Source organism: Pantherophis guttatus, chromosome 13, assembly GCF_059756535.1.
Source record: "Pantherophis guttatus breed Tessera chromosome 13, ASM5975653v1, whole genome shotgun sequence".
In the NCBI taxonomy this organism is placed as follows: domain Eukaryota; kingdom Metazoa; phylum Chordata; class Lepidosauria; order Squamata; family Colubridae; genus Pantherophis; species Pantherophis guttatus.
The window spans coordinates 19,647,485-19,667,616 of NC_142075.1; the positions used below are offsets into that span (position 1 = coordinate 19,647,485).

The window sequence follows — 20,132 nt, forward strand, 5'->3', positions numbered from 1 at the left end:
AAACAAACAAAAAAACAAGAACAGCTTTTTCCTGAAGGCATGTTTGTGCTACTTGCGTTTTGGGCCTTTGAGAGAGAGAGAGAGAGAGAGAGAGAGAGAGAGAGAGAGAGAGAGAGAGAGAGAGAGAGAGAGAGAGAGAGAGGGACAGATAGAGAGAGGGAGGGAGGGAGGGAGAGATAGAGAGAGGGAGGGAGGGAGAGGGAGAGAAAAAGAGAGGGAGGGAGGGAGGGAGAGGGAGAGGGAGGGAGAGAGAGGGAGGGAGAGGGAGAGAGAAAGAGAGGGAGGGAGGGAGGGAGAGAGAGAGAGAGAGAGAGAGAGAGAGAGAGAGAGAGAGAAATTCCACATAAAGGCTGCTCACGAACTTGTTTAAAATAAAAATATTTACTTGTTTATTCACATATTAAAACTGTACAAGCTAAAGGAAAGGACACCGAACACTTCTCAAAGACTATTTTGTACAATACACAGTATATCAATTACCAAAACTAGAACTGTTAAACAAGTTATAAGACAGATAACAGCGAAGAAAGCAACTGGAGAGCTTTTCTTTTAAAAAAATGGAATTTAACAAAAATAGATGTTAACCAGCTACCAGTATTATACAATGATAAATACTTCAAAAATATATTAAGTTATATGGAGTTTCTGGATTTGACAGGAAATCCACAGAAATCCCAGCCTTCAATGGACTTCCAAATATACCAATTTTAAAAAGGATTTTTCTTCTTCTTCTTCTTTTAATAGTTAAACAACTTCAGTTAAGAACTGGTTCTGCAGCTTCGACTGTTTTGGTATCAACATTCTTGACATATACTTGTAGTGTAACTTAAGAGTTATGTCATTATAACAAAAACACGTAAGCTATAATGCTCTGTGCAACATGGAACTTGCAAGTTTTATGTTATTGAGTGGCTTGGTATGGTTTGCATTGCACCCCAAGAAGAATAAACCCCTCATTCTTATTAATACTGGCTCACATTTCACAAGGCAACGATCCCACCTGCCCCCCCCTCCCCTCCCCACCGCACCATACACACGCACACAAAGAAGAAAGGCAAACACGTCTTCCACTTGATTCCATCACAAGCCCACCATGAACAAGTAGCAATAACATCCAGCACGCTCACAAGTCCCGGAACAACTGGTGACGTGGTGTCAGCAGCCCTAACGCCAAGATCCAGAAGGTGCCCAGTTCTTAGGATGAGCGCAAAGAGGCATTGGTCGTGCTGGGGAGGGGGGGAAGGAGGTGATGTGCTCAACTAATTTTTTTGCCCCAACTCTAGTTAAAAATATATATTTATATATATATATATATATATATATAGGCTTCTATCTTCGACCGTCGTAGAAATATAGAATGGACGTTTCACTGGGACGTTAGCAGTTTCAAGAAAGGAGCGTGCCCACCCATCCCGTCTCCCTGCAGTCTAAATCCGCGGATGTGTGTGTGTGTGCGTTTGTGTGTTGTTTGTGTGTTGTCTTATCGCACCACCAAGAGAAAAGCCAATCCTGCTAGGCCGAATCCTGCCGCCGCCATAATTGCATTGCTGATGGTGCTGTTCTGGTCAGCTGCATCCGAGCCGTGCTTATTGAAGAAGTGGTAGAAGCCATCCTGGAAGAGAAGAGATAGCAAACAACCTCGTGAGTCAGGTCCATTTGATGTTTGACCGCCGTCCGCTTCAAGGCAAGCCAGGTAATTTGCAGATAACCCACAATTTGCAACCCATCAAATGTTCTAGAATTCCATCTCACCATGATAGCCAAGTATGGCGAGAGTTGGTCCAATCAGTGCCGGATTTTCCTATAGGCTAACTAGGCTTCAGCCTAGGGCCTCAAGATCAAGAGGGGCCTACATTCAAATTGTTAGCAAAATTAAAATTACACTTTCACTATAGGTGAAAGGGCCTCCTAAGTGGAATAGCCTAGGGCCTCTTTTCATCTAAATCCGGCCCTGGGTCCAATGGACATGGACGACACCAGGTGAGAAAAAGCGAGCTAGCCTTCATATGGATGCAAAGGAGACTTCCAGTGGGAAAAGACATAATACAGTGAGATATGCCAGTCTTAAATTAGAAAGGAAATTAAAAAGGCCCCAAAGTGAGCTGACAAATAAAGATCTGTAGATCTGGAACCAACACGGCTGATGGCATTAGACAGGGGAAGGCTGTTGAGGGTTCGTAGGGGTTCGTAAGAACCTCCAGCTAAGATTCTGTGCAGTTCGGAGAACCCCCAAATCCCACTCCTGGCTGGCCCCGCCCACCCCGCCCCTCCCAGGAGTCCCCATGAGGCCCATTTTGAATGCAGGTAAGTGCAGGGCGCGCACGGAGGCTCGGGGAGGGTGAAAAACGGGCCTACCGGAAGTTCGAGAAGACCGGAAACGGGCCTGTTTCTGGCCTCCAAAGCCTGTGGAGGCCGTTTTCGCCCTCCCGGAGGCTAAAGAAAAGCCACCGGAGCCCGGGGAGGGCAAAAACGCCCCGCCCCCCCACCACCACTGTGGTGCAGGAGGCCGACTAGGCCACACCCACCATGGCCACACGCACCCAGCAACTGGGCAGAGAACCCCTTGCTAAAATTTTTGAAGCCCACCGCTGGTATTAGAGATGCTTCCAACGTCAGCTCTTTGCTACCTCAAGACATTTCCAAAATAAGTGTAAGCAAGAGATCAGGAACACCCATTAAAGTAGCTGAATATGAAGAAGCATTTTTTTAAAAGTCTGATCAAGAAAACAGGGACAGACCTTGCCAACAAGGATGGATGGCTGTACCATCAGCTACAGGAAAAAAATACACACACACGAGGATTGCGCTATTGTGCTCGCATTAAGAACGCGGCTGCCCATACCCCACTCAGGAAGACGGCATCCCATTCACACAAAACCGAGCATCATTGTTATGTACTTGCGCCGTTCTTAGCCTGTTTGGGTGCCAGAAACGAACCAGCAGCTGCGGGGGCCGCCTCTTTATTCAGAATAATCAAGAATGACAAGGGATATGACTCCAGATGGCCATGTTTGAACTCCTATCTGACAGATGTCTATGCAAATTGGTCCTACCCTTAATTTCTTTCGGAACTTTGTTCTCTTACCACTTTAATTTTGGGCAAACAGGGGGAGAGAGACGGGAGGGAGGCTGGATGTCAGCTGATGCATTTTGCCAGCAGCGTGCCGACCGTTCTCGGATGATTAGCATTCAGGTGGGCAGCTTCCAGGCGTTGCCAATTCGCCCTCTTTTGAGCCGGAGAAGCAAAAAAAAAAAAAAAAAAAAGGCCAGAGTTGCCATTCAGAACTACTGGGGCAAAGGTGTCTGAGGAATTCCGGAAGCAAAAAAATAATAATAATTAAATTAAAAAAAAAATAGGCAATGCCCCCAAATCAAGAAGGTGGAGAATGGAATAGGTATTCTTTCCCTCTTCTCTTAAAAAAATTAAGGGTTTTTTTTCCCCCCAAACCAGCCCCATCTTGCTATTAAGTTGCTGCCACTTGGGTCTCTGCTAAGATGGAAGCGTTAATGGGAGAGCAGTTAAAACAGGAGAGAGGGTTTACGGCGGAGAAGGGAAATGGAGGCCCTAAAAGAAATTAAGCGAGACAGAACGTCTATTTCCATCAGTTTCACTTAATGACCCGTCTTTGCAGTGATTCCTTAAGGCCAAAAGGCTTGCAGAGTTTTGCCCCGATATTTGGGATACAAGCTCTGGATGAAAAAAAAACCCCGAAAATATTTAAACGTAGCGCTGGAAATCAAGAGGAGCCCCATCTTGCTCCATGCGCCCCAAAATAATAAGACCTCCCCGAAAATAAGGCCAAGCACTTATTTTGGGGTTCAAAAAATATAAGACAGGGTCTTATTTTCAGGGAAACACAGTAGTCCTCAACTTAGGACAATTGAGCCCAACATTTCTGTTGCTAAGTGAGACGGTTATGTGAGCTTTGCCCTATTTTACGGCCTTTCTTGCCACAGCTGTTGAGTGAGTCACCGCAGTTGTTAAGTTAGTCACCCGGTGGTTAAGAGGCCACTGGACTTTCTGGTTTTTCTTTGAAGACTTTTCACTTCTCATCCAAGAAGCTTCTTCAGTTGTGACTAAATAAATTCTCCACCATTCAGCCAGAGCGGAAGAAGCTTCTTGGATGAGAAGCAAAATGTCTTCCAAAGAAAAACCAGAAAGCCCAGTGGCCTCTTGAAAAAGCACCTTTGGGAAAACCATGACCTGGATGACTGAGAATCCCCCTAGACGTTTTAAGTGAATCTGGTTTCCCAATTGACTTTGCTTGTCAGAAGGTCTCAAAAGGGGAAATTGCATGATCCTAGCACTGGGCAACCGTCATAAATATGAACCGGTTACCAAAGTGTCCAAATTCTGGGGATTCTGGAACAATTGTGTGAAAAATGGTCATAACTCTCTTTTTTTCAGTGCCGTTGTATCTTCGAACTCAGTGAATTGCTATAAATCGAGGACTGTCTGGAGTTGGACTTCTATTACCATCTACTCCTTCCAGACCCCAACACCAAGGAGACCACTACTTATTCGAGGAAGCTTTTTCCAACGCGGAAAACTATAATTCCCAGAATTCCTAGTTTCAGTATCTACACCTTCTGGCAGGCCCTAGGATGGGAAAGGTGGATCTAAGACAAAGGTGTCTAATCTGAAGCTCAGGGGTGCAAAGTGGCTTCCAGAGACCTGCCAAGCTTATCACCAAATAGTTATTTTCCATGTTGCAGGAGATGAAAAGTTACATGACTGGTAATCATATTCCATACAACGGTTGAGCATTTTATTTAATCCGTAGCCCACACACTACTCTTGGGAAGATTAGAACAGAACATCCATCCTCTCTTCAACCTTCAGCAGCAAAGGAGATTCACCATCTCCAAGATATCTGGTTCATTCATGAACCTTTCCCCCTTATTATGATGTTCTCCTACGTCCCATCAAAACGTCCTTGTGATTTAAATTCCTTCTTTCCCACCTGCCTTCTGGAATTGTCTGCCTCATCTTCTAGATCAGGGGTCTCCAACCTTGGCAACTTTAAGCCTGGAGGACTTCAACTCCCAGAATCGCTCAGCCAGCAAAGCTCCAGGTTTAAAGTTGCCAAGGTTGGAGACCCCTGTTCTAGATCAGGGATGTCCAAAGTAGATTCAGCATCTCCAAGGTCGTCTTGGTCATCCATGAACCTTTTTCTCTATTGGGATGTTCTCCTTTGTCCAACCAAAACTTACTTCCTTGTAATTTATACTCCTTGTTTTTCCACCTGTCTTCTGGAATATCTGCCTAATCTTCTAAATTGGGATGACCAATCTTGGCAATTTTAAGACATGTGGACCAACTCCTTAGAATTCCCCTGCTAGGTTGGCAGAAGCTGGGACAAGTCACGGGAGCTCACTAGGGATTCGAACCGCTGAACTGCCGACCTTTCTGATCGACAAGCTCAGCATCTTAGCCACTGAGCCACCACGTCCCTTCTGTTCTACAATATTCTATTCCATTATACCATATAATATACAATATTCTATTCTACAATAGAATCTCTATTATCAACTCCTGGGAAAAAGCATCCCCTTAAATGTGGCTGGCAGAATTCAAACACCCTGGAGAAGTTGAAATCTCTGAAAATAATTTTATTACGGATTTCCTTGCAGTAAAACTCCACCGCATGCCCCATCGCGTGCAGAAGTCACACGAGGCAAATGTCCCAACCTTGAAAAGAATGCTGGGCTTCCAGACATCTGTAGCCAGACATGTGATTCACACTCAAGTTCACACACATGTTCTCATTCTCAAATTATGTAGGTGGGGAAAGAAAAAAAAAAAATCTTACGGCCAGCAGCCTTAATGGCTAGCCTTCACAAGACGATCTTTGGGCCTACCTGGGGAGCAAGCTTCTGATTTCACCTTTCATGGGTTAGAAAAATGCACTTTTGTCCGGTTTAAACCTTTGATGCAGCCTGTGGGCACCAGTTAAATGCAGAATATGATCGCAAAGGTCCGGGAGAAGGGAGGGAGACGACCGAAACTTCTGCCCACAGAAGAGGTGGCTTTGAATAGACTTACTTTCTCTCTCCTACCCCCCCATTTGAAAACCGAGAACTGAATGAAGGTTTCTATGTATTCTTTCCCCGTAGTACTGTGTGAAGAAATAGTTGCTTTGAAGTTGATTATTCACATTCCTGGCAAAGGTTTATACCCGCACCCACTCAACAATAGCTGGGATTGGATTTTGCAGAGCTATAAGAAATCCTACACTGGGGAGTAGCTGGGGAAGAGAACGAGCTGGTAATATACACAGAGGGAAGTTTCTATAACCTTCAAGCTGGGCCAGATGCAAGGGGGGGGAAAGGAGTTATCCTTTTGTTGCGGCTGACCTAAAAGATTAGCCAAGGACAAGTTTCTTCTGCTGTTAGCAATAACTTTCCTCATCCGAGTTGGCCTGCAGGTGTGTCCGACTACAACTCGTAACTTTCCGAGGCCGCCTGGCCAACAAGTTGGGATGGGCTGATCCATGCAGTACAATAAAATAATAATAATAAATACAAGGGCTATTTTGCTGGCAGCTATCCAGCAACTGGGTTACTGAGTATCTCAACGGGTTCCTAGCTACACTGCAACAATCTTCTTATCAAGAAAGGATATAGAAATGGGCTAGACTTCACAAGCTATCTGGCAAGGGCTGGAAAAGTGCCAAGCGCTTAAGAATGCAAAAAATTCTCCCTAGTTCTGATTATATCAGAGACAAAACAAAGGCTTTTGTTGGCAGTAATCTATTTCAAGTAGGTGGATGGGAAAGTCCAATTAAAGTTTGCAAGAACAACCAAGTTCCTGGAATTGCCCTTGAGTTTCTAAAGAGGGTTTCTCGAATCAGCCATGGCCAGAATATCAGGAACTGGGTTCTAAGCCACAACCATCTTAAGGTTGGGTTGTGGACCATGTGAATTGAGGTACTCCGCTGGCCAGCGGATTCTGTAGCTTTGTTCTGGTTGAATCGTGGCTTAGTCAATCAACCATGGCTTGGCGTGTGAAGCTAACAGATGGAAAGACATTATTAGGCTAGGGAAACTCATAGTTTAGGAGAGTTTCTGCACTGTAGTTCTTGGACCAGTTTTGATTGAGAGATTTGGCAACACAACTACCCAATCTTTGCCACCCATAAGGAACAAAGCAAAAATCTCACTAGGTAAACCATGAAAACCTACCAGAACGGCCTGCTATTCCCGTTTACCTCAGTTTACTATGAATAATATATTCTAAACCTTGACATGAAGACAACTCCTTGGTTGAAACTGACAGGCTCTGCAAGGTTCATGGGAAGTTCATGAGAACGTTTCTGACCAGCAGAAACTCAAATCAAACTCTACTGGATTAGATTGAAGGAACTGGACTCCCATGTTGGCCAACCGTGATCTTCAGAGAGTTCAGAAGCAGAACTGGTATGAACCTCCAGCCTTTGTTCCTCATTAGCTGGGACTCATATATTCTCTCCTCTGAACCTGGACTTCATGTATAGTTGCAACTAGTAGCCAAAGACAGTCTTCTCCATGCCCTTGACCAACCCCTTTCCAAACCCATCTAAGTTAATGGCCACTGCCACCACAGTCCCATATCTGAAATGGAAAGCCCACCACTCTACAGAAGTTCATGGATTTCCACCACCTGAAAGCAGCAGCCAAGCAGACATTAGCTAATGGGAGGTGGAGCTCAATGACACTAGATGTTGACTTGGAACTACCCCACTTCTTCTTTCATCTCCAAGGCGTGTACCATCATGTGTTCATCTTGGAAATTTTGGGTCAGCCTACTAGTCTATTTCAGAGAACTGTTTCATAACAAAACAGAAGCTGGGGACCCATCTCTTCATGTCTACCTCTTGGAGAAAAAGTAGACTATCTATAAAGGAGAATATTTGTAGGATTGAAACGATTGCAGTTGTGTTTCCAAAATAGTCTGCTTTTGGAAGGGTCCTTGGTGCTCTCTGAGCTTTGTGGTTTTCTTGAAGACATTTGATGACCCAATTAGGTAACATCATCAGTGCTGGAAGGGTTAGCACAAATTAACCCACTCCCTTCTAGCACTGAAGATGTTACCCAATTGGGTCATGAAACATCTGCAAGAAAACAACCAAGCTCAGAGAGCACCAAAGACCCCTCAAAAAATCAGACTATATTGGAAACACAACTGCAATCCTAAGGCTTTGGAGATACCCCTGCTTTACTCAAGAAGTTAGATCTTAAGAGGATACAAATGCAACCATCCTTTTGATCCAGCCACATTTTTCTAAGTAGCATCATTTTTTTTTAAATTTGATTTATATGCCGCCCTTCTCCGGAGACTCAGGGCGGCTTACAATGCGTTAAGCAATAGCCTTCATACTTTTGTATATTTTATACAAAGTCAGCTTATTGCCCCCACAAACTGGGTCCTCATTTTACCCACCTTAGAAAGGATGGAAGGCTGAGTCAACCTTGAGCCTGGTAAGATTCGAACCTGCAGTAATTGCAGGCAGCTGTGTTAATAACAGGGTGCTTTAAACCACTGTACTACCAAGACTCTTTTCTCTAGGTAGTTTCTACTACTCCCTTCTTGCTCTCCATTTTTACTGCATTTTACTGCATTTTCACAATCTCTGAAACTTGAGCTGGTCCAGAAGATGGACCAGACCATCACGGAAGGCTGAAAGCAAGACTTGTAACCCCTCCACGGAAGGTCCTCATTAATGTTTCCTTGTTCCCAAAATTTTGGCTGAGAAATCTCTGGAAATCTTTCTTTCTGCCTAAACACAAAAAGAACAACCAAGCTTTCATTCCTCCAACGTTCAGGGCAAAAAACAACAACAACAACCCAACTATATTTCTAGCAGTACCATTAGAGCAGAGGTCTTCAAACTTGGCAGCTTTAAGACTCGTGGACTTCAGCTCCCAGAATTCTCTCCTAGAGAATTCTGGGAGTTGAAGTCCACGAGTCTTAAAGCTGCCAAGTTTGAAGACCTCTGCATTAGAGAAAGAATCCACTTGCTAGAACTCGAGACTTCCAGATGCCGTCTAGGTTAGGTTACCAAAAAAAAATAAAATAAAAAATCAATCCAATGGAGACCTGCAAATACTACGTGAAGGATCTAAGCTGCATTTTCTGTCTCCAGGTTCAAGGAGAATTCTTTCCACCGGGTGTCGGTTATATATATGACCTGTCTTTGAGCAAAGGAAATTGCTCTTTGGTCCAATGGTCAGGTCTAGGATAGCTACAATCATCTGATGCAGAAACGCACGCCATGCACACCCACAGTTGCCATGGTGCATCCTACCAAACTCTGGGATTATACCCACCTTCCTTCTATTTAACTACACACTGGCTCCAATTCACGCATTGTGCTAAAGTCATAAAAGTGCCTTGCGCCATTTTTTGCAAAAATACACGTGCATATCCAGCCAGGGGGCTTGCAAACCAGTTTGTTTCACGGCTTAACATGTTACACAAACTCATTGAGGCTTCCCCCCCTCCCCTTTCTTTTTGCAAACCATGGTTCATTGCGACAGGTAGTCCTCAACTTACGACCGCAATTCAGCCCCAAAATGTATGTTGTTCAGGGACAGTTTTTGCCCTATTTTACGACTTTTTCGCAGGCGTTGTTAAACTAGCCACACAGTTGTTCAGTGAATCTGGTTTCCCTCCCCCCATTGACTTTGCTTGTCAGAAAGTCACAAAAGAGCCTTGGTAGTACAGTGGTCTAAGGCACCCTGTTATTAAGCTGGTTATTAAGACCAGCTGCCTGCAATTACTGCAGGTTCGAATCTCGCCAAGGCTCAAGGTCGACTCAGCCTTCCATCCTTTCTAAGGTAGGTAAATTGAGGACCCAGTTTGTGGGGGCAATAAGCTGACTTTGTATAAATATACAAAAGGATGAAGGCTATTGTTGAGCACATTATAAGCCGCCCTGAGTCTCCGGAGAAGGGCGGCATATAAATCAAATTTAAAAAAGGGGGGGGGATTCTGGGACTGTCATAAAAGCGAGACAGTTGTCAAGGTATCCGAATGTAAAGGACATGGCCACGGGGAGGCCATGAAGTGTGAAAAATGGCCGTCGTATTTTTTTTTTCAGGGCTGTTGTAACTTTGAATGGTCACTAAACAGACTGTTGTTAAATCCAGGACTACCTGTACTTGGTTCATAAAATATAGGGGGTCTAATCTCAAGGTTCGGCAGTGTGAAGAATGCCATCTGTTTTCCCGTCAGGCTAGATTAGCATAAAATTAAACAGATGTCTTATTATCTGGCTGTGAACTAAAATTCACAGGAAACCTACCTATCCCTCTCGTTAAGTAAATATTTTGAAATGCTGGACAAAGTATAAGTCTGCTGGCAAGCAATTATAGACCTGGAAGAGTCTATCCAGGTGTGGCCTCTACCTGGATAGACCTGAGAAGCGTCCTGCCTTTCGTGTTAGCCCCAATTTCGGAGAAGAGAGTTCCCCCCCCCCAGGCCCCGTCCTTTTCCCCCAAAAAAAAGCAACCAGAAGAGGCTGAGGTTCAGCCTCATTTGCATTAAGCCAGGTTTTCTTAACTCGCATCTAACCAGGTCTTTGGCAGCCAGCATATCAGGCCAAGAGCGACAGCTAAAACCACAATAGCTGAAATGCACCCGAAGCCAGATGCAAACGAAATCACATGACTTACACAATAATACGGAGGGAAAGCCACACCAGAGAGTAGCTAGCGCAAAATTGTGCAGGAAAGCTTAGGGTGTGCTTGGGAGGGGAGGGGGAAGAGGTACACGGGGTTTCCTTAAAATGAAGGAAAATCCCCCCACCACTCCTTAAAGAGAAAAAGGCAAAGAAACCTTAACTCAATGCCACATTCTAGGCAGATTCGGGTGCGCTTTTGAGGAACGGTTTTAGAAATTGGTTCTAAAAGAGGGGAGGGGGGGGCAACCTGAGCATTTGGGGGGGGGGTTTGGTTTGCAACTCTGCAGGCTTTTTCAGGGCCCCTTCCTTAGGAGCCCCTTCCCCCTTTTGCAGGTTTCCTTGGCACACAGGCTGCTTCAAGGGCAGGCGGGAGTGGGTGGGTGGGTGGCTGGGTAGTGGGGTGTCTCTCAAAGCTCCATCAGCTGCCAGCCTGCGGGGCACACAGCTCGTCCCAGAAAGCAGCCCCCTTCCCCCCCTCCCCAGTCTCCAACCTGAAGGCAAAGCTCACTTTTGCAGCGTGATGTGAGCCGCATAAATAATGCGGCTCAAATCGGTAGCCCGTAGCAAGCAAAAAAAAAAAAAAATGAAAAAAAAATGAAAAAAAGCAAGGAAGGAAGGGGGGAAAGGAGGAGAGAGAGAGAGAGGGGAAGGGAGGGAAGGAAGGAAGGAAGGCGAGAGACGGGAGGGGGGAGGGAGGGGAGGGGAGGCCGATCCCAGATTCCAAGGAAAGCGCTTTCTAAGGCAACTTCTCACGGTTTGCCCGCCGTTGCTTCCCTTATATGGGAACAAAAAAATGCTTTTTTTTTTTTCTTCCTTTCCAGCCGGGGCCTCTGCGCTGCACCCAGCCGTCAGTCAAGCCTCCCCTCCCCTCCCCTCCCCTCTTCTTCCCTCTGCAATTCTGCCCCCTTCGGGCTCCGCATCGGGGCTGGGGAGGGGGGGAGAGAAAGGAGGGAGGGGGGGTCTGGTGAGGAAGGGGTGGGGGGGACGCCAGCTCAGCACAGAGCCAGGGGAGGGAGGGAGGGAAAGTGGGGGGGGGAGGAGAGGAAAAGAAGCCTCTGCGTCCGAGCGCGCATCCTTAAGCAGCCGGCGAAAAGCCTTCTGCGCCAAGGTCAAGGCTGCTGCAGCCAGGCTCGGGGAGGGGGCTGCAGGAGGAGGGAGGGGGCTGCAGGAGGAGGGAGGGGAAAAAGCCATGGGAGGGGGGGCAGCGGGTAGAGGATCCCCCACCCCCCAAAAAAAGAGAAAAGCCGGGAAGGAAGCGGGGCTCCAAAGAAGACAAGCTAAGCAAGAGTCGGCAGACGTCGCTCCTTGTGCGGCTCCAGCAGGGAGGGCTGCAGAAGTGGGGCGGGGGGGGGAGAGACCGCAGGAGCCGCAACCGGGTGAGAGAAGGGAAGGGGGAGAGAGGGAGGGAGGGGGAAAGCCATGGGAGGGGGGGCAGCGGGTAGATGATCCCCCACCCCCCAAAAAAAGAGAAAAGCCGGGAAGGAAGCGGGGCTCCAAAGAAGACTAGCTAAGCAAGAGTCGGCAGACGTCGCTCCTTGTGCGGCTCCAGCGGGCAGGGCTGCAGAAGTGGGGGGGGGGACCGCAGGAGCCGCAAGCGGGTGAGAGCGGAGGAGAAGAGAAGAGGGAAGGGGGAGAGAGGGAGGGAGGAAGGCAGGCAAGGCTCGGCCGGGAGGACGCGCTTACCCAGCCGCCGTGCTCCTCCAGCCAGTCGCGCCTCTCCTCGGCCAGGTAGGCGGCCAGCGCCTCGACCAGGGCGCCGCTGTGATCCGGAGCCCCCCGTTCGGCCAGCGCCGCCGCCAGGTTGCCGGCGAACACGACCAGCGCCACCACCCGGCCCCAGTTCAGCCCGCCTTCGGCTTCCATCTGCGTGGCTACCCGGCCCAGCAAAGCCGCCGCATCGTCCGGGTCGGGTAAAGCGGCGGCGCTGCAGGCGTTGCGGAAGAAAAGGCGCTCGCGGCTCTCCAGCTCGTCGGCCACCCGCCGGAGCGTCTCGGCTGTGCGGCTCGGAGGAGGCAGCGCCGCGCCCCCCACCCGGTGCTGCACGTAGTCGCCCAGCAGCTGCGCCGTCTCTTCCCGCAGCGCGCCCGGCATGGTCGCCTCGTCCCGGCGGCGGCGGCGGCGGCGGCGGAGACCGACAAGGCCCAGTACCGGCTGCCCACCGCTGCCTAAGAAGCCGCCTCCGCCCCCCGTTTGCCCACGTGTCGCCCGGCTTCGGCGGCTCCGCCTTCCCGGCCCGGAGCTGCAGTGCCGAGCCGCCTCTCGCCGGAGGAAGGGGGGAACTGCAGCGGGGGCGAAAGGGAAAGATGGGGAAATGGGGGGGGCGGGGGGGGAGGGACGCGGCTGTTGGAAGGGCCGCCCCGGAAAGCTGGGGGTGGGGGGGGGGAGGAATGGAGGGGGGGGGAACCAACCCACGCGCCTGTCTGCGTTCTCACGCGCGCTCTGCAGCCGGGTTGCGCTGCGGTTTTTGTTTTTTGCAAGCCAAATCTCTTTTTTTTCTTTCTTTCTTTCTTTTTGCAAGCCAGATCTTCTTTTTCTCTTTTTTTTCAGCAAGCCAGATCTCTTTTCTCTCTCTCTTTTTTTTTTTTTGCAAGCCAGATCTCTTTCTTTTCTCTCTCTTTTTTTGCAAGCCAGATCTCTTTTTTTTCTTTCTTTTTTCTTTTTGCAAGCCAGATCTCTTTCTTTTCTCTCTTTTTTTGCAAGCCAGATCTCTTTCTTTTCTCTCTCTCTTTTTGCAAGCCAGATCTCTTTTTTTTCCAAGCCAGATCTTTCTTTTTTTTCTCTTTTTTTTTCCAAGCCAGATCTCTTTCTTTTTCTCTCTCTCTCTTTTTTTGCAAGCCAGATCTCTTTCTTTTTTTTTCCTCTTTTTTTTTGCAAGCCAGATCTTTCTTTTTTTTTTCTTCTTCTTTAAATCGTGGGGGGGGGGGAGGCTGTCTGGGTTTCTGGGGGGGGGGTTGGGGGTTAAGTTTAAAATGCAAGTTTTTTTTCCCTAGACGTCGCCTGCATGATACGGGGTGCCTTAAATTGGGAATAGAGCGATTTTCTTTCAAACTGGATGTAGGGTGGGGGGTTTTATTTTATTTTTATTTATTTATTTTGAACTGGGTTTATTTGAGCAGGAAATCGTGGGGTGGTGGGGGTCTTTTTCTTTTCTCCCCCCCCCCCCTTCTTTGGAAACCCTGCTCTGCATCAGTTGCGGCATTTGGGCTGGGTGGAAGGAGGGGTTGCAGCCCGCGAAGAGGAGGGGGGGAGCCTGGATTGAAGGAAAACGTGAGCTGCAGTCCGCATTTGGGGGGGTCTTGGTGCAGTGAGAAATCGGGGAAACCTTGACAGCCTTGCTAAATTTGCTTGAATGGACTGCTGGAGGTGGGGTTTTTTTTCCCATAAGAAGGATTCTGTAAGGGGTCAGTTTGATCTCAAAAGCCCATTGAGGTTTCTTATGGGTCATTGCGTCCAACCAGCTCAGAGATCCTTATGCACCCGAGATAAATTCATGTGGCAGGCTGTTCCACTGGCTGTTAGCTGGGATAATCAGAATTTTTTTTCTTGAGGCCATACTAAACTGCATTGATCAAGAGTCCATCTAAGTCTGCTTCTCGGGTTTATCCATTGGTTCAACTGAGAAGGTCAACTTGTATGGGACAACCTGTGATATCCCGGAGGACCCGGATTGTGGGGGCAATAAGCCAACTTTGTATAGAATAACACCGCTTAGGAGGGTCCGAAAGCCCTAATAAGCAGGTATATACAAAAAAGTATGTAGGCTATTGCTATAATGCATTGTAAGCCGCCCTGAGTCTACGGAGAAGGGCGGCATATAAATTGGACTAATAAATAATAAATAAATATCCTTTCGATATTCCTTGATCTCCTGAACTTGCTGGAATATCTGATCCGTAAACTGTTTAACCATGATTTTTTTTTGCATAAGCCACTGTTGATAGCATTTGCACTTCACGTTAAACTACAATGACTTGGATTCACACCACAGAATTGGCTCAAACCAAATATGCTGTATCTCCGCAGAAGTTCAAGCTGGAGTTTTTCTGATCTTCTTGGAGACGAGTCCACATTTGAGGTCTTCCTTATTCAATTTAGGTTTCATTTGGGGTGGGGTGGGGGTGTTATTTTTTATTTTGCTTTTGCTTTATTTTATTTTGCTTTATTCGTATCCATTGGGGGGTGTGATTTCCTAAATGAAGAGAAAAATAAATCTCTCTGTTGATCAAAGGGTTAAGAAAAACTAACCCATAAATCAATGCAGGTAAGTTTTACTTCTAGAGAAATGCCAGCCAGAAGAAGGGGACAACTCGGTAGCTCTGTCGGTTGTTGCTAAAGGACAACTGCTGTCAGTTCAATTGCCCCCCTCGGCTACAGAGGATGACAGAAAGACAGAAAATAAGAAATAGCAGCGTAGATATCCCATTACTATAAACCTTATCTGGAAAAACCCTAAAACTTTTTAGCTTTTATAATTTTTGCACCACGGTCTGTCACCACCAATTGTTCTGCTTTCCTGAAGATGGCCTAGGACTGCAGCAAAGTAAACGAAACCAAAGATAGCTGGTTTGTTCTACACGCACCACACCAAAACAACCTTAATTTGTCATCCACATCTTAGTAAACCCAGTTACTTAGTAAGCCCAGACTTGCAACATACTACATTAGGTTAATTTTAACCTTAAAGGAGAATATTTGTAGCTCAGAGGTACCCAGAGCCTTGGTAGTACAGTGGTTTAAAGCACCCTGTTATTAAGACCAGCTGCCTGCAATTACTGCAGGTTCGAATCTCGCCAAGGCTAAAGGTTGGCTCAGCCTTCCATCCTTTCTAAGGTAGGTAAAATGAGGACCTAGTTTGTGGGGGCAATAAGCTGACTTTGTATAAATATACAAAAGAATGAAGGCTATTGCTTAGTGCATTGTAAGCTGCCCTGAGTCTCCGGAGAAGGGCCGCATATAAATCAAAATTTAAAAATAAAATAAAATGAAGGGCTCCTTGATGCGCTCTGAGCTTGCTTGTTTTCTTGAAGACGTTTCGCTACCCATCTAGGGAATAACATCCATGCAGATGTTACCTAGTCTTGAGTAATGAAACATCTGCAAGAAAACAAACCCAGATCGGAGAGCACCACGGATCCCTAGTTTTAATCTTGGTTGCATAGCAAGCCACGATGATGTCAAAACGGCACGTGATGCCACGGCATGGCACAAATATTTGCATTGCTGAGGCACATCGTGACTTGTTCTCTTCCCCTGCACATCCCTTGCTTAACATATGTGCGCAGGTCTATGTAGCATGTTGACAAGTTCTTGCTGCTCTTGATAAGGTGGGCCGATGCGTTCTAGAAAACCGGAACAAGGGTTAATTTAGGAATCAAATGACATGGGTTGCGCAAACAAGACCACTTCGCTAGAGATGTGACAATTCTGCCATTATTTCAAGCCGTGATAGGACTGCTTTGACATAATCTTTAGGTGAACAAATACCACAGTGGGCCCAACAGGTTGTGCAAACATTATTAATTTCAGCCCCAGGTGAGGTTAATGGAAGCCCTACGTCTGCTAGTCTATAGCCGTAATATTTAATTGTTTGATTGAAAGCCTATTTAGCTACACAGATATTAAACCCAGGGAACTGAATTTATTTAATGTATGGCTAAGGAAGTTTGGGATTAGCCAGAAGGGCCCCAAAGTCAGGAGTTAACCACACCATCATTTTTTAAACACACAAGCTTGGGCTTCCTTGGATTATTCAGATTTTTTTTTTAACTTTCCCAGTGTGTTTTAGGATTACAGCGCCCAAATTCTCAGTTATTATGGCAGTTTATAAGGCTCACCTACTGATATATCAGAAATATTAAACTACGGTTCAGTTCATCATAATTCCAGGACAGATAAATGTACCGTGTTTCCCCGAAAATAAGCCCTCGGCCAAAAGTAAACCCTCTCCAAAAATATTTAAATGCACGCGCAGCTGGTCCCCACCATTTCCTCTGGTTAGGGTTAAGGAGACAGAGCTGGAAATCAGATAAGACGGCAAGAGGAGCCCCGTCTTGCTCCAAGTGCCCCAAAATAATAAGACCTCCCTGAAAATAAGGCCAAGCAGAGTTCAAAAAAATTTAAGACAGGGTCTTATTTTTGGGAAAACATGGTAGACGTATAGTAAGTGTTTCTTGCACACACAATACTATATCTCTGTTATTGAAGGTTTTAATGTGCTGGTTGCTTTGTCATTCAAACAACTGCATTGCTACTGAAACTATAAGCATAATATTTCCAAAGGTTTTTTTTTTCTTTTCTTTTTTTAGAAATCCTAACTTCATTGTACATTCAAGCCATCTATCTGGAAAGAAAATATGGACTAGCCATTTAGTTCGACCTTCCAGTTTTATGATATTTGAATGGCTTTTTCTCTCATGCAACAAGTTGCAAATATATTACCATATTTGTACAATGTTTTGGAAGGTTTTAGATTTCAGGGGACAGCTTGGAAGCCTTTGAAAGAAATGAAAAGATTTGGAAAGCTAACCGATTTTTTATTTTTATTTTTAACCCCCTTCCGTCATCTTACTCCAAAGTCAGCATTTTCAGGATGGCTACCGATTTTTTTCTTTCTTCAATTGAAACTCTCCATAGATGGATCCTTCCCCCCCCCGACCCCCCCCACCCTCCCCGCAAGTTTTCATCAGCAATGTCAACATCTTTAATAAAAGCCGAAGCTGTTCCTTGCATTTCAGTATTGAAATAAATTGCTGGGTTGGAGAAAAGGGACGGGGGAGAGGGGAGAGAATTGGAAAAGCTGGTTTCAAACGCCCATTTATAATTTACAATAAATGATGATTTATAATAAAATGCCTTAACTTTCATCTCGCTTTGAAGGGCGCCAGATGCTGGGAGGCAAAGATGTGGAAAAATTGCTTGGTTTTCTCCTTTGTTTTTCAGTTATTCATACCCTTGGGAAGGGTTTGGGGGTGTTTATTTTATTTTTATTTTATTTTATTTTCATCCAATCTTCTGTCCTGGGATTTGAGACTGGAGTGATGAAATTTGGACTAGCCGGTTCGTAACCTGGCTGTGTGATTCATCCTTAAATTCACATTTTTTCAGCTGTACAAGGAACAAGATGTCATCAAAGGTGCAAACATTAAGCTATTGAAGAGATCTGTTTTGCACGGAAGCAGCCCCCGACTTCCAAAACCAAGTTTTCAAAATAAACCCTCCTGACATTTTCCACCTTCATCATCTAATGTTTATTCCAAATAGCCTTTGTCAAGCTTACTGTGCCCTAGGAAGATACCCCATTGGGCGGAATGCATTTCCTCCTTAAGCCCAGAGAAAATGTTCTGCTGAGAGACCATCTGGTCCTATATTGATCCTCTAGTATCCTTGGTCTGAAGGAAGGCCAGTTCTCTACGGGTGATTTATAGCACCTTCCTAACATCTCCCAGCCATTGCTGGAGTGATAAAACCTCTCCTCGTTACAGTTAAGCTGGCATAGCCATGCTTGGTTGAATCTCAAAGATGTTCTAAGTCACCCACAGGGGAATGAACTAAGAATCCTTTTTTAAAAAAAAAAAAGAGAGAGAGAGAGAGAGAGGATCATCTATCTCCTTGACATCTTGCTTTTCTTCAAAAGGATCTCAATGTGGAGTTTATAGTCTCCAAATGGTACAATCAATAGTACAATCAGAATAGAGCTGGAACCCTATACCATTTCAGATAGGTGGCTGTGCATTCTTACCTTAAAAACCTCCAGGGATGAAGCACCCACAACTTCTGAAGGCCAGCTATTCCACTGGTTAATTGTCCTCACTGTTAGGAAGTTTCTCCTTAATTCCAGGTTGCTTCTCTCCTTGATTAGCTTCCATCCGTTGTTTCTTGTCTTCTTGATCCCCTCTTCCTTGTGGCAGTCCCTCAAATACTGGAGTACCGGTGTCACGTCACCCCTAGTCTTTCTTTTCTCTAGACTAGCCATATCAACCATTCTTCACATGTTTTTGACTCCAGGCCTTTAATCATCTTAGTTACCTTAATCGTCTTAAGGTAGACAATATCAAGATCCACCATGCAGCAAATGTCTCCCAAGCCACCGAACTGATTCTTAGCTCCTCCAAGGGATTCACACGGCAACAAACAGTCCATAGTCAAGGCAGATGGAAGCATCTTCACCAATACAAAGCCTTCCTCTTGTTCGTGCACGGTGGAGTTGTTCACATGTACAAAGGTATCATTCACGTGTACGAAATGAAATCTCCATGGTGAGATGCTTTGGTCTTAAGTCAAGGACTACCTGTGTAGGACATAGATTGGCTAACCCAGGGGTCGGCAACCTGCGGCTCTGGAGCCGCATGTGGCTCTTTCATCCCTCTGCTGCGGCTCCCTGTTGTTGGTTGGCTCCACAATTGATAGGGCTTTTGGCTAGGGCAGATAGAGGAAACAGGACGCCACACTAGGAAGAGACTCTATGGTGGGGGAACTGGACTTCCAGTCGGCTCCAGAATTGAATGGGGGGGGGGCTTCCGGTTAGGAACTTTGTGGCTCTTTTGAGTGTTTAAGGTTGCCGACCCCTGGGCTAATCTCTCCCAGAAGAGTTGCAGAATTGATTTGTCCTGGATATAGTATCAGAGGCATCACCCTGCTGAACACTTAATTCCCACAGCATAGTCTTATATCTATGCCTGTAGTATTATTATTAATATTCTCATCTTCTCTACCACTTCTTACTGGTTTCATTATTATGATAATATTATTAGTCTGTTGCTTTGCATGTACACTGACAGCTTCTGCACTGGAGACAAATTCCTTGTGTGTCTAATCACACTTGGCCAAATAGAGCCTATTCTGTTTTGTTTTGTTCTGCTGTACTGTATTAATTCTACTGTATTCTACTGTATTAATTCTACTCTATTCTATTGTATTAATTCTACTCTACTCTATTCTATTGTATTAATTCTATTCTATTCTATTGTATTAATTCTACTCTACTCTATTGTATTAATTCTACTCTATTCTATTGTATTAATTCTACTCTACTCTTCTCTATTCTATTGTATTAATTCTACTCTACTCTAGTCTATTCTATTCCCATTTCCATTCCCAATTCCATTCCATTCCTCCTCTCCTTTCCTATTCCTAATCTACTCTATAAAACAAATATTTCAGATCTGTTAATCAACTCAATCAAGGAACGAAACACTGCTTGGTATTTTAGTAAAAGAATCAGTCTCCAATTCACTGGAGATAGCATTTCCAAGTGTACCTAGCTAGCTGGCCCTTATTTCCAAACAGACATACACCGGATTCTCCTTCATAAGATCCAAAACAGTCTTTAGGCTAGGTACCAGTGGTGGGTTGCCCCCGGTTCGGACCGGTTCCCAAGAACCGGTAGTAAAACTGGCAGGAGGCCCCGCCCACTGACCCGGATGTCATCAAAGTTGATTTGCACATGTGCAGAAACTTCTGTGCATGTAC

At 45.8% G+C, this 20,132-nt stretch overlaps 1 protein-coding gene across 1 annotated transcript; it reads right to left on the bottom strand.

Moving 5' to 3' along the window:
• Nucleotides 1-362: 362 nt before the first annotated feature.
• BCL2L10 (BCL2 like 10) lies at nucleotides 363-12,941 on the bottom strand. The gene is made up of 2 exons (XM_034432664.3): nucleotides 12,348-12,941; nucleotides 363-1,612 (listed from the first exon to the last, which is right to left on the bottom strand). Exons 1-2 carry the CDS (start codon nucleotides 12,753-12,755, stop codon nucleotides 1,481-1,483), a joined length of 540 nt encoding a protein of 179 aa, XP_034288555.1. The 5' UTR covers nucleotides 12,756-12,941; the 3' UTR covers nucleotides 363-1,480.
• Nucleotides 12,942-20,132: the final 7,191 nt, after the last annotated feature.

Bases quoted from the DNA above. Each gene is read 5' to 3' on its own strand.
- BCL2L10 (XM_034432664.3), bottom strand. From the start codon at position 12,755: ATGCCGGGCGCGCTGCGGGAAGAGACGGCGCAGCTGCTGGGCGACTAC. The intron at 1,613-12,347 runs GTAAGCGCGTCC...CTTCTCTTCCAG, and splicing joins TGGAGGAGCACGGCGGCTGG to GATGGCTTCTACCACTTCTT.